The sequence below is a fragment of the Sus scrofa genome, chromosome 5, assembly GCF_054392235.1.
Source record: "Sus scrofa isolate SSC_HxYL_T2T_F1_AM1 chromosome 5, Sscrofa_HxYL_maternal_Yorkshire_Landrace_v2.0, whole genome shotgun sequence".
Lineage (NCBI taxonomy): Eukaryota > Metazoa > Chordata > Mammalia > Artiodactyla > Suidae > Sus > Sus scrofa.
In genome coordinates, this window is record NC_139387.1 from 54,667,697 (window position 1) to 54,686,462 (window position 18,766).

The 18,766-nt window shown below is 40.7% G+C and overlaps 1 protein-coding gene across 1 annotated transcript in view; it reads right to left on the reverse strand.

Moving 5' to 3' along the window:
• The window catches only part of LOC146403371 (uncharacterized), a 120,681-nt gene extending 103,370 nt beyond the window's left edge, over positions 1–17,311 (reverse strand). Inside the window, exon 1 of the mRNA XM_085024875.1 lies at positions 17,168–17,311. Coding sequence (XP_084881001.1) covers positions 17,168–17,311 — 144 coding nt within the window. The remainder of the gene's footprint in view (positions 1–17,167) is intronic.
• Positions 17,312–18,766: the final 1,455 nt, after the last annotated feature.

The following is an 18,766-nucleotide window of genomic DNA, read 5'->3' on the forward strand; positions in this document are numbered from 1 at the left end:
AGAGTTCCATTTCTTCCTTATTTAATAAGCACAATAAAAAATATGGTATTGTGCTAGGTTCTGGGATTATTAAAAAATTATTATGACATAATGTTAACTTTCTCTGAGCTCACAGTCCCTCTAAGGAAAGAGGTGCTAACAGAGCAGATGAGGCAGGTAATTCTAGTTGCCTATCCCATTCCCATTCTCTACTTCTTTCTTAGTAATAGAAACCTGATGTTGTGCCCAGTGAGAAGTTTTATTTCACAATCTTCCTTGAAGATAGGGGTTACTAAATATTGGCCATGTGGATGGAAGGTGTTGTATGGGCCTTCCAAGAAAACTCCTTATTTGTGTGTCCTCATTTGTGAGCAGGGCTGACGCAAGCACTATTCTTGCCTGAAACACAGATGTAATACCTGGGGTTACAGCAACAATCTTGTGACCTCAAGACTATCTTGAAGCCTGAAGTCATGTACTAAAATTTGTACAAATGGGCTTATTTAGAGTTTTTCAGCATATCTTTCCAAACCTTCATTTAGTCACTGTTACTGACGAGTTTGGAAGGAAAAAAGAAATCATCTCTCTTCTATTCTTCAGTATATGTGTGTAGAAAGCAAGTTAATATGGTTTTCTTTACCATTCCTAATGATAATCTTGTGCACATACAGAAACATTGCAGAGATCTATAAAATTGTGATTTATTTGATCAACATAAAGAGGCTTTTTTAGAAACAACCAACAGTTCTCAGATCTGTAGGAATTTTTAATTTAATAAGTTTCTTGTTTTATAATAGTAACAATATTGTTAGATACCGAATCATAAACAACTCCTTAAAAGACCATCCAATAATTTGATAGGGCAGAAGGGTGATGATCAGTATATTTTGTTAAAGAATGAAGTATAGTCTGGAAAGAAAATAAAGTATAAACTATAAGTGGAAACTATAAAGGGTTTTACCAAAAGGAGTAAATACCAATATATTCAGAAATAGGATTTATAATATGATTGACTTCCTATTTAAGTAGAAGGTCTTTTAAGAGAATAATCCCATTAAAATGAAAATCTTGGGGTTTTTTTTTTTTTTTGGTATTATAGCCTAGAAGAATGGATTAATCAGCTGAGATTAACTATGGGGGACTCTACAAAAGCCTATACTAGGATCAGTATATTGGGGGAAAGCAATAAAGATGGTATTTGAGTTTGAAGTTGAATCTTTGTCAGTATATGCAGTAAAATCTGGACTGTCTGGCATTCTTTTAACCTGAATGCCACTCACCAATCTCCCTACACTTCACCAATGCTGTATTTGAGGTTTATGGTGATGACCCTGATATGACCTCTGAATCATAGCAGAAAGATTAAATTATCTTCTGCTTTGCCTTTATGTATTTAATTACAAACTGGAAATATACCAGTGCTAGATTAACCAGAGCTTCCTTATCAAGGACCCAGTCATCCACAGTAACAGTGTTATGGTTCATGGAGGGGAAACAACCCAACAACTGATAAAAAATTGAGATTTATATGATCATAGTAAGAATAATTATTTCAAAATAATTCAGAATCATCCAGCCACATTTTAAAGAATTGTAACAAATGTATTTATTAATAATAAATGCTATACATCTCATTCTTTTAGTAAGTATAATAATTCATATTCTGTAGTAAGAGAAAAGTTACCTTAGAATATGAATAAATAAATCTCCATTTCAGATTTGATAGAATATGGTCTGTTAGTATCAGCAGGAGAGCAGATATTAAGCATCAGCCCAGGAATGTTATAAATTGAGGTGGGTTATATGTCCAGATTTGGCCCAGGGTCCTGTCAAGCTGCTCCTCATCTCACCTTTGGGTTTCCCCAAAGATATCTTGCCTTGGTGACAGCGAACGATTTCTAATAAACATATGGATGAAGTATGTATCTTTGATCAGGTTCCCTGGAAGCAGAGCCAGAGACAGGGATCCTTGTACAAGTGATTTATTGAGGGCGTGAAGAGGAAGGAGGGAGGTAGCATAAGGCAAGGGGAGAAAGCAAAGTCAAGACATGGTCTCAGCTGGAGACCAGCATCAGAATGATCCAGTGGGGAACTCTAGAGCAGGAATCACACAGAGTTGATCCCTTGGGGCAAACAGACTGACTTTCTGCACCCCTGTCATTAGTCACTCATTGGCTGCGAGTTGTGCTAACCCCTAAATCAAGGCACCTCCCACTCCCCCAAGGGCAAAGGTGATTCTCTGAGAGGAAGGCAGCAGCATTTAGCAAGCAACACTCATAGCACATAGGGATGCATGAACTAGGCCAAGAAAGGGATCTGGGAAGGGTACCAACAGTATCTACTGCATGTTGTATATGGGTTAGAGCCCCTCCCCAACCCTTAATAATCCTGTAACATCAAAAGCACACACTAAAACTACTGCAGAGCCAAGCACTGTATGTGGCCTTGTTTCTAAAGGAGAATATGGGGAGTTCCCATTGTGGCTCATCAGGTTAAGAACCCAGCTAGTATCCATGAGGATGTGGGTTCAATCCCTGGCCTCACTCAGTGGTTTAAGGATCCAATGTTGCCACAGGCTGCAGAGTAGTTTGCAGATGTAGCTCAGATCTGGCATTGCTGTGGCTGTGGTGTAGGCCAGCAGCTGTAGCTCCAATTTCCCCCCCAGCCTGGGAACTTCCATATGCCACAGGTGTGGCCCTAAAAAGAAAAAAAAAAAAAAAGAGAGAGAGAGAGAATATGCTCAGAGCACATCTAGGGGTGTGAGGAGCCCATCCACTCTTCCACCATGGGCTTGGGAACTCCCTCTTCTCACCTACCCTTCAGGCCAAGCAGTGGCAGCTAGTGGTGGCTTTAGGGACCAAGGTGAGGTGCCCAGCAGGGAAGGAGCTAAGGATGTTAAGAAAATTTAGGATAGATCCAGACAGGCTGGGATGGGACAAGGGGAACTTTGGGTTGAGGCTTATGTCTTGAGGTCCGCTTGTCAACCTCCCCCTTCCTTTTCTTCCACTGGCCCTGGAAATGTACTTGCCTGCTTATGTTTATCTGCTGGTCCTTCAGCTTCCCACCAGGATTTCTATCATCCCTGGCTGCTAGAGCTGTACTTGTCTTTCTTCAAACAGCTTTTCCACTACTCAGTATAACAAATGTTCAACTTCAGCTTCTCTGACATTTTCTAATGGTTTGACAGCTAAATATGATGGTGAGTGTGGGGAGAAGAAGTGAAGTAAAAATCCTTCCCATGCTGTTCTCCTTAAAATGTAGTCCCTTGAGCCAAGCCCAGCATGGGAGCTACTGGTGGATCTTTGGGAAAAACAGAGACCATGCTGTTGATTCACCTGCATTTCAGGGGAGCACCAAAGGCTGCCCTGGAAGGTGATGGGTGAAGGCTCTAGGATGCAGTGCAGGAGAGAAAGAGGCAGACAGAGAGCTCCAGAGGAGATACAGACATGGACATTGGTACAGGAGCAGGGACAAGGCTATGCTTGGTGTTCTTCTAGAAAACTCAGGACTTTTCTTCTTTTTCTTCTCCTGGTTCTTCAGTCCCAGACCTTCTGCTGAAGACACCATGTTAGACTAATGACATTGACAAGGAGAATAGGTGACTGTGGGGCATGTGTGGAAAATACTGTCTACTATAGGCTCTGAAGGAAGGGAGGAAAATCATAATTTCTTTTTTTTCTTATCTGGGAAAGGAAGAAATGATCCCTTTGCCCTAAGGCTGGGGTAGAAATAAAAAAATGACTCCCAAAACTACCAACATTAAGATTACAAATAGCAACCCTTTTGCTGGAAACAGAACATTTCCTGATACTGTACTCAAATAAGCAAGGAGTTGGGGTGGCCTCAGCAATATAACTCAGGTGGGTGCCATGTGACACAGCAGAAGGCAGAGTGGGCTGGTTCGGACATTAATGGTGTCATCATCTGATGCCTGACACCTTCTAGGGGAGACCCTTTCCGTCTTGCTGCTGCCCTTCAGCCTATGTGGGATGCCAGTCAGCCTGACCTGCATGGGAGGTAAGGCATCCCATTTAAATAAAAGAACTCTAAGACTCTTTTCTCAGAAAGATTGGAGAGATACCAAGACAGATCTTGGTTCGAGTCCTGACTGTGCTTCTTTCTACGTGAATGACCATGGCACAGTGTTCACATTCTATGATCTTAGTTTTCTGATCTGCAAAAAAAAATAAAGGGATAGGAAAAGAGAGGATAATATTGGTTGCAAATAAAGAGTTATCATGATTAACGGAAATAATGTGTGTAAACCATTCATTGCAGTGACTGGCATGTAAGTAGTAGTGTTGTTATTATTTGCAGCATCTTAGGTGAGAATATACTTCAACAAAGCCAACAATTATAATGTTCTGATTCAATATACACTATGCCAAACTGTTCTAATACCTCTCATATATTAACTTTTTAAATATGACAACCAGGTAGATAATATTATTATCCCATTTTATAGATTAGGAAGCCAAAGCATAGAGAGATTAAATGATTGACCCAAAATTCCATTATTAGATAATGGCAGAACTGGGATTCAAACCCAGGAAGTCTGGCTTCAAACTCTGTACTCTTCGCCACTTTAATATGTAGTTAAAGAGTGAGACAAGAATCAAAAGGAGCTGAGAGAATGGTGCATAGAATCGGCACAGGTTCAGGGCACAAAGATTAAAGTAGAATTGCCCGTTGAGGTCTGGGTTAGGCCAGTTCCTTTCACCTGGTGCCCAGATTGTGCTGAGGCTGAAGGGTTGGAAGTGAGGATCCAACAGGCCCAGCAGCATCAAAGCTGCCTCATCGTGGACTGTTCACCAGCAAAACAAGTTAACCTAGTGTTTTAGAATAATTGCAAAGTCTCCAAGTCAGTTTATAAGCAAATTGGGAAAATAAGTCACAGGTGACTATGATTAAGACAACTGTGTGCATTTTCAAGGACATTCCTGGTCTTATGTGTCTTTTACTGGGTCCAAGCTAGGAAATGATCCAGTAAGTGCTAGTTCTGCTTAATTAGCTTTGTGACCCTGGGTGAATCCCTTTGTCTTCCTGGACCTCTCTAAGCCGGAAGCATGATCTGACAGAGGTTCTTTAAACCTCAGCACTGAGTGTTAGATCTGGCTGCCTCATGGGCATCCCCTTTCTTCTTCCTCTGTCCCCTGTGGACCCCTCCTGTGTGTTTATTCCAAGGGGGCCTCATTTCCAGGTGGTGCTGCATTGTTCTTATAGCAAGGGCTTACAAAATTACCTCAAATGTCACAGCTAGCTCTAACATTCTGAATATATGAATCACAAATTAAAATAATTGGTGCTATTGGAAGAGAAGAGACATGGCAGAATAGGCTTGCTCCAGCTACTAATAATGACCCAAATGGCAGTTCAAAATCCAGAAAAAAAAAAATTAAGTCAGGCTTAATTTGCACCAGGAACATAATATTCAGTGAATATAGTTCTGTTATTTATTTTTTACTTTATTCTGTGACTTCATTCCTAGCATTCAATTTATATATTGATTTCTGAGCATTAGTTTTTTAAAAAAGTCATTATCCTGTGAGCAGTGTGGGCCACTAGAGCTTTATTAATGAATAAATGGACAAAGAGTGGATGCTCTATGAAGAAATAGCCCCATGTTACTTGTTGCCCTCAAAACCGGGAGTCTATGTACTAATAGGAGTCATGACAGCATGTCAAACTGCAGAAAAAACTGCCTAATTCTCCAGTGATTCTAGACGGAAGTAGATAATCACTTCAGCCCTGGGTAGTTTCAGAGAGTAAGCCAAGAAAAAGGAAATCTTTTTCTTCTCCTTAGGGCAGAAATGTTTTTTGGTTCTGTGTTTTAATTTTAGCACCCAATGTTTCCTAGGGAAGTATTGGTTCAAACAAGAACACTGTTTATTAGAACCAAGTGTCAGAAATTAATCAAAGACAAGTAGCATGTCAGTTTCCCTTCTCTTATAACAAAAGAGTAATTGTGATTGTCCTCTGAGGGTCTGTGGAGGTAAGGCATCTAGTCCTGTCTGGCCATTTTATGTAGACTCAAATAAGGGGATGAAAAGGAGTTAGGAGGGAAAAAAATTAAATTTGAAAAAGCAAAACTAACAAGACAAAAGGAAATACGGGAGCTAAAATTCCAGACCTGGGCAATCACCCCCACAAGCCTGGGTGCTCTGCAGAAAAAGGAAACCTACGGAGAACCCCTGGAGGTGTCAGTCAAGGCAGGTGATTTTAATTTGTCTTTCCGGTAGGCTGGGGTTGGGAAAGGGAAGAAGTAGTGATTTGGGGGAGGAACTACTTTGCATATAAGTAATAGTTTCCTGTGAGCTCTCAAGGACATCCGTAGGGTATATTTTAGAGATTGTGAAGAATTCACATGAATGATGAAAATTTGAATTTCTAAACTTAAGAAAATTGAGTTTTTTTTTCTTTTTAGGGCCACACCCATGGCATATGGAAGTTCCCAGGCTAGGAGTCAAACTGGAGCTGCAGCTTCCAGCCTATACCACAGCCACAGCTAGGCCAAATCTGAATCACATCTGTGACCTACACCACAGCTCACCACAGACAACGCTGAATCCTTTACCCACCAATTGAGGCTAGGGATAGAACCTGTGTTCTCATGGATACTAGTCAAACTGGTTTCCGCTTTGTAACAACTCCCTTTTTTTTTTTGAAATTTCTTAAAACCAGCAGAAAGTAACATAGGCAGAAGGGAAGATGCATTGGGAGGTAACATGGGTTTAGAAGTTTGAAAGGCTTCCAAGTACCAGATTATAACCCTCCTAGGGCTAGACTGCGTCTTGGAGTGCTATTTTCTTCTTTCAGACTCTACTGCAGCCAGTTCAGTAGTTACCATGCCTGTAAGAGGTGCTTAAATCAGTCTTTTTGTCAGATAAATGAAAAGCAAATTAATACACTTTTCAGAGCTCCCTTCAGAGACCTGAGCCTGAGCGAGGACAATTATCAAAAGGATAGACTATTCAAGAATGAAATCTATTGAAGTCTTCTAATGCTGGTTGTCAGTTTTTAACCCTTCTTTATTCTCCTATCTACCCTCACCCCACCCTTGCAGGCAAGAGAACAGAGCACAGATGGCTCCAGGCAAAGTGTGAAGTGAGTGGATTAGCATCTAGAGTATGGCCTGTTTTGGGTTGGGGGTGGGAGGTGGGCGCTGACTTTGGGCCAGATAAATAATCTGTCTGGGGCCTCAGTTTCTGCCTAGGTAAAAAGGGATGATGATAATGTTTAGCAAATAAGAGTGATCTGACCTAGAGTAGGCCCCAGTTCAAGATAGCCATTATCCTTAATCTTACTGCTGAAACCAGAAGTTTCAGGCTAGAGGCCAGATCTTTTAGTAAGATGCTTTCCCTTCTACAGTGGGACAAGGAGGCAAATGCAAGACCAGAAACCCAGCCTCTCAGTCTGAGAGGATAGGGGTTGGGGAAGAGGAGATTCAGCGTCCTAATGAGCCCCAATACCAGGAGGGCAAATGTTAGAAAAGTTTCTTCACGCACTTCTTTGTTTTTGTTTTTGTCTCCCCCCCACCCCATTGTGCTGATAAACATCCTCACTCAGACGTTATTGCTACAAATGAAACACACTCATAAACCAGGCGATTTGGCATTAGTGTTCTAATAGCTCCGTGGCAAGGAGGGGCTGGGCCAGTTGAAAAGTTTTTTGGTCTTGACTGTGAATGCCTTTTCGCCACTTTGTAAAGCTGGCTGAGGGGCTTCAGTTTTCATAGGAAGGGTTTAAGAGTGACAGGGCACCTTTTCCAAAAGTCTTTATTGCTGGAATTCCACTGGCCTCACACCCATCCAAGCGGCCTCTAAGGAACCAGAGCAGCTGTGAGATGTCTATAGAGAGCAGTCTTGCATAGGCATGTAGCAGTAGTTCCATCTTCCTGTAACCCAAGATTGCCAGTAAAAGTCCCCTCTCATGGCACACTGCAGCTGAAAAAATTTACATTACAAGTCAGAAGGGGTCTTAGAGCTCATCCCAACCAATCTCTTTGGTTTCTGGTTGAGAAATCAAATCCAGAGCTGTCCAGGGACCTGCTCAAGATATGCAGGCTTAGAGTTAAGGCTCAGGATGGACTACAAACAAACATTTGTATTTGTTAAACTTCACACCATTTCTTTTCCTTGTCTCACAGACTTGTATCTCTCTGCAAAATAGTTAACATAGCAATAAGCTGGAATAAGAGAAATTTGTGAGTGAAATTGTGCTGACATGTTTGGGATTTTATTAATATTCTCTGAAGCCACAAAAAGCATTTGATTAAATAATTTGAAGCCAATTTGAGAATTTTTCTTTTCAAAGAGTGTTTTCATTTTCAGAAATTAAAGAAATCTTTGTTTCGTATTTAAGCTTTAAAAAGGCTGGGTGGGCTCTCGATACCCATGGTGATGGTTCCAGGTTGCCACTGCCAGTGTTAGACTGTGTGCTGCTTCAAATGCAATTCGTGGCAATTTTAGAGGAGCCCGATGTTATGTCTCTGTGATTATAGTACGTGCAGTTGTCAAGTGAGATAAACCGCATCCCTTGGTGACTTCTGCAATCAATGGGCTGTGAGCTCACAGAGAACAGCCTTCCACTGTATTTAAGACATAAGACTTACCCCCGGATCAAGCTGCTCAGAAATGCCTTTATACTAAAGATCAAGCATCTTAAGAAGTCTTGCTGTAAGCAGTAGGGGAACCATTAAGTTGTACTGAAATAGAACGGCTAGAAAGAAAACAAATGTCTACTTGAAAGATACAAAGAGGCTTGGATGGGCATATCTTCATAGGGGCCCTTTTCAATATATCTTTTCTGCCATGAAGGTTTGCATTTTGATATGTTTTGTTTTTCTTAATTTTAAACCACAAAATTTCCTAGGGAGTTCTTTGGTGGCCTAGCAGTTAAGGACTCAGCATTGTCACAGCTGTGGCTCGGGTTTGATCCCTGGCTTGGGAACTTCCACATGCTGCGGTGGTGGCCAAAAAAATTTAAAAAATGAGAACCATATTTTCCTGTGCCAATTAAGGAAAAATGAAATGGAAGTCAGTCACTCCCTAAGTTTCTCTTAGCTCGTGTACTTTCTTTCTCTATCCGTGGTTACTTTCTTGCTGCCTCCCCCAATATGAGACCCTCACTGCAGGCAGTAATCAAACTCCTGGAGGTCGGACCAGGGGAAACGCAATCCCAAGTTATTTCCATCTTTCCCCCTATGAGATCATGCCTATGTCAGGCTTTGTTCCTTTCCTCCTCCCTTAGCTCTGTCCTTCCCTCTGCTTTTCTCTTTCTTTACACCTTGTAGATATAGAGACATGAGCATGTGAGATTTTTCCTGTCTTCCCTTGTCTTTCCTGATTGTTTTATAGACTCTGCTCCTCCTGCACCTCTGTCTGTTATATTCTCCCTCTCGTTTTGTTCCAAAAATCTACCTGTAGTGCACAGCCGATAACCACATTCATTTTGCTGATGATTAACCTTGCAGGAGGCAAACACATTTTGGTGGGTTTTCAAAGGAAGAGCTACTGCCAGGATACTTTCGAAAGGTCACTTTGACTTTGCAGTCAAGTATTTATTTCTCACTCCCCACCCCCAGGCCCTAACCCCCAACCACATCCTTCTCTAATTAATTTAATTCCTTACTAAAAATATTATTAAAAACTTTTCCCAGCTCACATTTTGAGTGCTCCAGTACAGTGCAGTGTTCCACTGCTTTTCATTGCAGATGTACCACAGGAGGTAAATGAGCCCTTTTGAAATAATTTTGGAAACTGGCCATGTTTAGAACATTGTTTCTATGAGAAAATGAATTCCCAGCTTTTAAAACATGATTTATTTTAAGTTGGGTATTTCCTCTGTGTGGTTAAAAAAAAATAAATCAATTAAATAAATAAAATCTTTTTGATGTGGTGGCATAAAATCAAAGAGATCTGCCTCAGTTTTTACCTTGTTGAATATTTTCAAAACAGAAAAAAATTAGCCTGTTGTTTATTTCTTGCATTTCATTGTGCTTTGTATAACATTCTAGAGACCTAGCACTGTGTATTGTTGGTGATTTATAATTTTGCATAATCAGAGAGTATGTGGAGTCTGCCGTTTTCCACTGTTTCTGTTCTTCCCCCTCTTCCTGGGCCCATGGAGCAACTGCATTTTCCTGTCTGCCTTGTAACTAGGTAAGGCTATGGTGGGGATACTTGCCAATGGACTATGAGCACAAATGATTCAAGGAACTTCTGTCTTAGCTGCTTAAGAGGATCTCCATGGCCCAAGACTTCCTCTCTTTCTCCCACTGAGCCAGCTGGACCAGAGCAACTCTGCAAGCTGTTGATGGCAGAGCCATGGCCAGCCTGGGTCTCCAGTAACTGACTGGAGCAGAGCTGCCCATCAAGCTGGGACACTAATCTTGGACTGTTACCTGGGAGACAAATAAACTTCATTGTTCTTTGAGCCACTAAATTATGGAGGCTCTTTTTTTTCTTATGTATAGCAGCTTAGTTGAAAGTATAAAACTGCTACAAAAATTATTTTACAAGATGTCCTGTTGTATGATATCTCAATATTCTGAGTATCAAAAACCATATAAGCCAAAGAGTAATTTCTTCCAAAAATAAAACTCTAGACATTTTTCTTTGATTCTGATAGTGTTTCACTATACATTAAGAAATGGATAAGGCTAATTTAATATTCCATTCAAACATAAAAACCTGTTTACCAAAGTCAGACATTTTCCAAAGAATTATTATATGAAAGGGACAATATGTTCTGGCCTTCATTATACCTATTAACGGAAAATAAGCAAAAGAATACCCACCTCAGAAGAACATTTCTTTGACAGAGTATCCCATGATAATCCCATTTTAATTAGGGCCAAATTCTGCTTATGATCAAATGCAGTCTCAAGAAACAGAATTCTTCAGGGGTCACTTTATAATACAATAATGAACACAAAGCAAGGTTAACATTGTTGAATTTCAAAAAATATATAAATTGGAAGAGGGTAGAATCACACACATGTTTATGATTTGGCTTTTTTTTCCTCTCTCTCTTTTTTTTTCGGCTGCTCCAATAGTATAAGGAAGTTCCCCAGCCAGGGATCCAATCTGAGCCTCAGCTGTGACCAGAGCCATTGCAGAGACAACACCAGATCCTTACCTGCTGTGTCACAGTGGGAATTCCTCATGGTTTGTTTTTTATACTACAGCTGGTATTGTACCTAATGGTACTTCTTCACTAAATGTTTTCGTATATTTGTTTTCCTCACAAAGTAGAATAACATTTATAATTTATTTTTTTTAAGTTCTTCCGTTAGAATAGACATTAACAAAATAACATAAAATATGAAAGTTAAAATAAATAGTGCCAAATTGGCTCTTGGCTAAAAAGCAAACTTAGGCCCTGAACGAAGTGGGAATGAATTTATTTCTCACAATCCTAAAATTGGAGAGGTAGGAAAAGGAGTTACAAAAGAATCTGTGACCTTAATAACCTTATAAGGAGTTCCCTTGTGGCACAACAGGTTAAAGATCCGGTGTCGCTGCAGTGGCCTGCATTGCTACTGAGGCGCAGATTTGATCCCTAGCCCAAGAACATCCACATGCTGTGGGCTCGGCCAAAAAAAAAAAAAAAAAAAAAGCCTTAAAAACTAAGTGAATATTTCAGTATTTTTCGTAGAACCCAGTGAATTCTGATACAATACATTTAAGAAGATAAAATAGGCATTAGCTACAGGAAAACAATCCATTCTCCTTGACACAGTTGAGTAGCAAATGTTTCTCTCTCCCCTGCTTTTTTAATGCAGTACTGGATTTTAACTCCCTCTGCCAATATCAGGATTGTGATAGTTGTCATCTAGATCTTTACTTACATGAAGAGTACTTCTTCAACCTTAAGCCGACATCTGTGGAACCTTGCTTTAGTAAACACTGCTTCCCCTCTTCCAAAAGTTCCCGGGTGCCTGACTTAGCTAAGTGGAAGCATCTTAACCATCCATCAGACTGACAAGAGAACATGCTTATGGCGGGGAGATATAATATTATCTGGCTCAGAGGACTGAAAAGAACCTTGATCAAGTTTTCTGTTTCTCTGTTACTGTGTTTGAAGATATAAGCCCACATTATAGGAATTGACTGCCGTGTGACAATTCATCTAGAGTCCTGGCCTAGAGAGTCTTCTAATGCTGGCCTCAGCACTACTCAACTCTATGACACATCCACATTGGACCTCAACTTCATCATCTGGAAATTGGAATACTGTATAAATATTTGTTTTTCTTAAGCCCAATGTAGAGGAAGCCTGCACCTGCAGGAAATTATGGGGTACACATCTCTCCATTTAAAATAAAAATGAAGACAGCCTTAAAGAGGAAACATCGTCACAATGGGGAGGGAGGAGTAAATGGCAAGGAATATGTGACTTAGGCAGGGCCTCTGGGATGGGATCAACATGCGGCCACATCCCACCTGCTGCCTGCCTTGTTAAGAGCTAAGAATGGCTTTTCCATTTTTACCTGATTTTTTTTAATTCCAAGGAAGAATCAATGTTTGTAATACATGAAAATTCTATGAAATTCACATATTAGTGTCTACGAATAAAGTTTTATTGAAACAGACATGTTCTTTCATTTATGCATTGTGGCAGCTTTCCCACTACAACAACAGGAGCTCAGCAGTCATGACAGAACCCATACAGCCCACACAGCCTAAAATATTTACTAGCCATCCTCTATAGAAATAGTCTTGCAAACCTTCGTCTGGAATGTATAAGGGAGAAATGGCAGCTGGAATTTAGATTTTGGAATGATCCACAAGAAGCAGTAGTTTAAAATGTGGGAGAAGTCAAGAAGAGATATGAGAAAAGAGGTCTGGAGAAAGCACCTGTGGAAGATGACTGACAGGTTGGGAGTGGAAGGACTCCTTGAGGGAGGGAAGGAGGCACAGGTAGGGCCCAGTGGGTCTCCTGAAAGCCAAGCAAGGAGAGAAGCAGTGAGAACAGGCATGCCAGAGAGATCAGGTAAACTGAATGATGAAACAGTTCACTGGATTTGATGACTAGAGATCATTGGTGGCCTCTGAGAACACCATTTCTATGAAAGAATGTGGCATTCACCAGTTTTCGAGAGGTTGGGGACAAAATAGATTTGCCCTGGAAGGGAAACCAGGAAGATAATAATCTGAAGGGATTGTAAAACGAAGGGAAGCTGATTTTGTCTGCTTGCTTGTTTGCCGTTTCTCAGAGGAGAGTACTGAGAATGTTTGTCAGCCTAACAGAAGCATTCAAGGGGTGGACATGAAAAGAGGAGATGGAGAGGAAGCTGAGCACATGCCAGGAAAGCAATGGAGAGGGTTGAAGGGATGCCTAGGTTGAATACAGAAAGGGCACAGCTCCCTCTGGAGCAGTGTGGAAGAAAGAAAAGAGTGGAAGCAAATTTGAAGGGGGAGGCCGAAAAGAGTGTAGTAACATTAAATGGCAAGGTCCACTACGTAGAAAGAGGGAACTGGGATTATGATGGAGCATTTCAGGAGCACAAACCAATAACCATCCTGCATGAAGCTATGCGGGGTCCTCTGGAGTGTTTGAAAGGACTGCTGAGGAAAAGTATTTGGTAGAGTTTTGGCGTCTTTCCCAAAAAATTGGTATCTCAGGTGTGGAAAAGGAAAAGAAGCTGAAAGGATCAGAGGCCAAGATTAACATGAAAGATCCAAGAGGGAGTTCCCGTCGTGGCACAGTGGTTAACGAATCTGACTAGGAACCATGAGGTTTCGGGTTCGGTCCCTGCCCTTGCTCAGTGGGTTAACGATCCGGCGTTGCCGTGAGCTGTGGTGTAGGTTGCAGACGCGGATCGGATCCTGCGTTGCTGTGGTTCTGGCGTAGGCTGGTGGCTACAGCTCCGATTGGACCCCTAGCCTGGGAACCTCCATATGCCACGGGAGTGGCCCAAAGAAATAGCAAAAAGACAAAAAAAAAAAAAAAAAAAAAAAAAAAATCCAAGAGAAGTTAAGGGATGGAAAGAGTGTTAGAAGGACAGTGTTGAAATAACCTGTCCTGGAGTGCAAATTGGCTGGAAGAGAAAGGGAAACCAGAAGGAATTTGATCAGCTAGGATTAGAAAGAAAACTTAAGAAAGAAATGAGACCAAAGTGTCATTTCTATTAGATGAAGGAGTACAAAAGATAAAAATCAATGAAGATAAAATGAGAAAGAAGACCGCTATCATCACCATCACCCAAAGTAAAGATCTTGGAATATTGAAAATAAGGTATAAGACCTGGGTGTTTTGGGTACTGTGGGAATCTCAGGAGAGCTCTGAAGACGAAGCTCTAGGAATGTCTGCTTTACCCTGGAAGGCCCTTGTTCCTCAGCAAGTTTTCTTGGATGCCTCCCAGGGTCATGTAGGTGAAAGGTGATCATAGACCACGTAAGTGATGTCTGAGCTGTTGCCACTGGGGCTGGATCATAAAGAAAAGCCTTGGCCAGAGAATCTTGAACCTAAGGGATTTAGTTGAAACTGAGTAGTCCTTTGGAATGGAGCTGAACAATGACTGAACTCACTGACTTTGGCTCAGTGGGCACCCTTTCCCTCCCCGCCAGGGAAGCTAAGATTGAATGAGTAATAGTTATGAAACACTCCCTTGAGGACAAGACTCCTACACACTAATAAATACTAAATGCTTTTCATTACAATTTGAGTGAATGACTTTCTTCCCCTCAAAAGGTCTCATAGTGAATGGCATGAGAAAGAAGGACATTTCCCCAAAATGTTTCACATCAGCACTAATTTATTATACTTGTGAATATCTACAAAATTTGTTCATTGAAAATTAATTTGCATAAACATTTGATGAATGGCAGGGGGGAAGTTAATAAATACCTGAAACATTCAATTATTTGAAGTACCTAGACTTAGCTAAAATTTACTAAAAGATAATTTAAAAACATATTCAGCAAATTACATTGTGATATTTGCAGGTCATTGGAAATGAAAAGCACCTTATTATTATTATTTTTTTTTCTCAACTCCCACTTTACCTCTTCTCCCTTTGCCCCTGGTCCCAACCCCCATCTTATCCCTGCTGGTCCTAGATAGTCTTTCAGAGATTCAGCAATAATAGGGAGGAAAAGATTCACATATTCCAGAAAGCAAATAATTTCTTGGTCTTCATGACATAAGAATATTAGCTCTCCCACAGAGAAACAAATTGGATGACAACTTTAGGATAATTGAATTGCTTGATGTTTTTCAAGTTGTTGGGAAACCAGTGCTGTGAAAACCAATTTTTTTTTTCAGTGCTACCTGCAGTTTCCTGTGGTAGATTTTCTGTTTACCCATTAAAAACAAAACACAGAGCAAAGGCTTGCAGATTTGTGAGTGGGTTTATGTTATACGATGGCTTTGAAAATGAACACCTGGTAAACTAAAACAAACTGAGTTGCCCAAATTTCCAATTAATTAGGTATACTAAATTGGAGTGGACAAAAAAAAAATCTATATAAAAGGGGCTTGTAGATCTAATTTTAAATCATTTGAGGGCCAATTAGTTACCTCCCGCCACCACCCCTGCCACCTTTTTGGATGGAGATTGGGAGGATGGAAGGGCTTTTAGGTATGAAACAATTGATAATGATACTAAACAAAATGGTTGGTAATCACAAAGAGACTAAGGCACAAAAAGAAAAGAATCTGGGCAGAGACAAGTCAGGGAATTGAACAGAAGCAATGATTTAGTTCTCTGCTTCTCTATTTTGATGTGCAAGAGCATCACCTTGGGGTTTGTAGAAACATAAATTGCTAGGCCCCACCCCCACAGTTTCTGACTGGGTAGATCTGGGATTGGGCCTGAGGGTTTCCTTTCCAACCAATTCCCAAAAGATGTTATCCTGCTGATTCTGGGACCATACTTTAAGAACCAAATTTAGGTTGATTTAGGGCAGTGTCTAAAGAAAGAAAAGTTTAATAAGGAAGTGTTGAAGACAATGATGAGGGATTATTTAAAAAAGCAAATTAATAGAGGAAATTAAAGGGAAGAAGGAATTAAGATGATGGGGGCGATGACTAAAATTAAAGTTAAAGCAGAGAAAGGTGAACTTTAACTGGAGGCCCTGTGCTAGGCACTTTACATTCACATTCCTGCCAAGAAGATAAAATATCAACCAGAAGAGGAACAAGATGCTCAAAAACTTGACAAATATGAGTGGATAATGACAATTATAGCAAGGTCAACACAGTTAAAAAGTGATCCTAAGTTTTAAGCCACTTAAGAGATAGACAAGGAAAAAGACAGATGGAGACCAGAATACCATACTTATTACTGATTAAGGCTGGAAGGGATAATGTGGCTTAGGAGTGCAGCAACTGTGGGCTTCCTAATGCTGCAGCTCAGAAATAGGCAGACTGATCTATCAGGCCAGGCCAGATGGATGTATGTTTTCTCCTGTAAGGGCCTCCCCTTGTAAAACTTCCAACGTGGAAGACAAGACATGAATATGTGCATGACTGTAGCCATTTCTCAAGGAAGGAGAGCATGACAGAGGTTGAGCTTTGCAAGCCCTGCTTACTCTTCTCAAATTTGCCATTCAAATAATTTACTGTTCATTCTCTGAGGTAGAGTGGTAAGGGAGTGAAGGTAACATGAGCTGAGGTCTCTCTAGATGCAAGGAACAACATTGGGAGCCTATAATAAATATCCTCTCCTTACAGGTAGGAGAGTCTAAGATAAAAGCAGACTGTTTCCCTCTAAAGCCTGCTCCCTTTCAATGATTCTGTTGTTTCTTGAAAGAAAGCACAACAAAGATTGGGGAATATGGAATGGTATTTTCAATGTTAGCATTCTCAGTAAAGAATCCTAGGAGCATGCAAGGTGAAGGAACCAATAACGCATGGTAGCTTGGATTCCTGGTGCTCAATAACTGGTCATTGTCTGCAAGACTAAACACTGGAGATGACCCTGACTGGTGCCTGAGCCAGGGTCCCAAGTAGAGGCTGGTTAATCTGAATTATATTCATAGCTTCCCAGTCTGCTTCTGTCTGATTGTGGCGGTCTTAACTAGTTTTCATTTTCTATATACTAATGTCCATTAGTTAAGTTCCTTAGGAAAATGGCTCAGATGAACATTTGGAAACATTTGGAAAGAAAAAAGGAAACTAAAGAGTAGGTTCATTCTACTCAAACCATGTGCAACTAGGCTCACAGTTCCAGTAGTCCAACCTGCCTCAAGCCCCAAGTCATCGCATCATCAGAGGCTTGCCCTCTGTTTCCTGTGGAAGCGGACAGCCTCTTCAGTTCTCCATCTGCCCCATCACTAGAGGGTCTGGTTGTGCTCAGGAAGTCCAGCAGGAGTGCACCTGCCATGTCCAGTGAATAAGGGCAGGCTGTCTCTCACGGAGGCTGTCACTCCTTGATTTTTCAATGTGCTTCTGCTCAGTAGAGCATCTCCTTGGCACAGGGAAAGATCTTTACCTTGGGTTTTGTTGAAATGCCCCTGGAGGCATGTTTTAAAGCTGATACCTTTATTATATATTATTAACTACTTCTGCTTCTGTGATTTTAATTGGGTACCTTATATATAGTTCTAGGGTCCCTTAAAAGATTTTACCCCAAAGGTGAAGTTTCATATATGCAGTGAATTTTAGTTGTTGCTGTTTAAGGAAAAATGTTTGGATTCTGACATTTCTTGCTTAGGAACACAAAAGAGCTATCAGAAAATGCCCAGGAATGCAAAAAATATGAGTGGATGAAGATGAAGACAGGGAAAATGGCAGGAAATGGTATCTGAACAGACTGAAGTACATAAAGTCCTAGAAAATTCACACTTTTTATTATTGTTATTACTCTAGGAATTCTAGTCTTATTTGGCAAACTAAAAGGTTTATATTAGTTTATTATCTTATGGTTGGGATGATCAGAAAACTTAAACCTGAACCTGAACTCAGGTGAAGTTTTAGCCAAAAACAAAAGAAAAACTTTTTTTGGTTTTTTTTAAAGGGCCACAGGTACAGCATGTGGAAGTTCCCGGGCTAGGGGTCAAATCGAAGCTTCAGCTCCTGGCCTACACCACAGCCACAGCAAAGCCAGATTCGAGCCACATCTGCTACCAACAACACAGCTCATGGCAATGCTGGATCCTTAACCCACTGAGAGGGGCTAGGGGTCTAACCTGCATCCTCATGGATATTAGTTTCATTTCTGCCGAGCCACGTTGGGAACGCCCAGAGAAACTGTTTGTTTTTTGGTTTTTTGGGGTTTTTTTTTGTCTTTTTAGGGCCGCACTTGCAGCAGATGGAAGTTCCAGGTTAGGAGTTGAATCAGAGCTGCAGCTGCTGGCCTACACCACAGCCACAGCAACGCAGGATCCAAGCCACATCTGTGGCCTACACCACAGTTCATGGCAATGCCAGATCCTTAATCCACTGAGTGAGGCCAGGGATCAAACCTGCGTCCTAGTAAGATTTGTTTCTGCTGAGCCACGATGGGAACTCCCAGAAAAACTGTTTTAATTTGCCTTCTAAAAGTTCCTAACACCTATATAAAATTCTTAACACTTGAAAAATTTGTAAATTTATGATTATTATTTACCATAAATGAATCTTCCTGATTATTTTCTTAATGTTAGCAAAATGCCTTCAAAATTTACTGCTTCTACTACAGTTAGTGAATGTTCAGTGTAGTTTATAAATGCTTATTTAAATGAAGAGATAGGAAGAAAAGGAAGAGACCAAGTTCCTAGCTACATTCCGTCATAAACTAGTGGTATGATCTAGGGGCCAGTTCGTTTTTTCATGCTTAAAATGTCTTGTTCAGCATTCA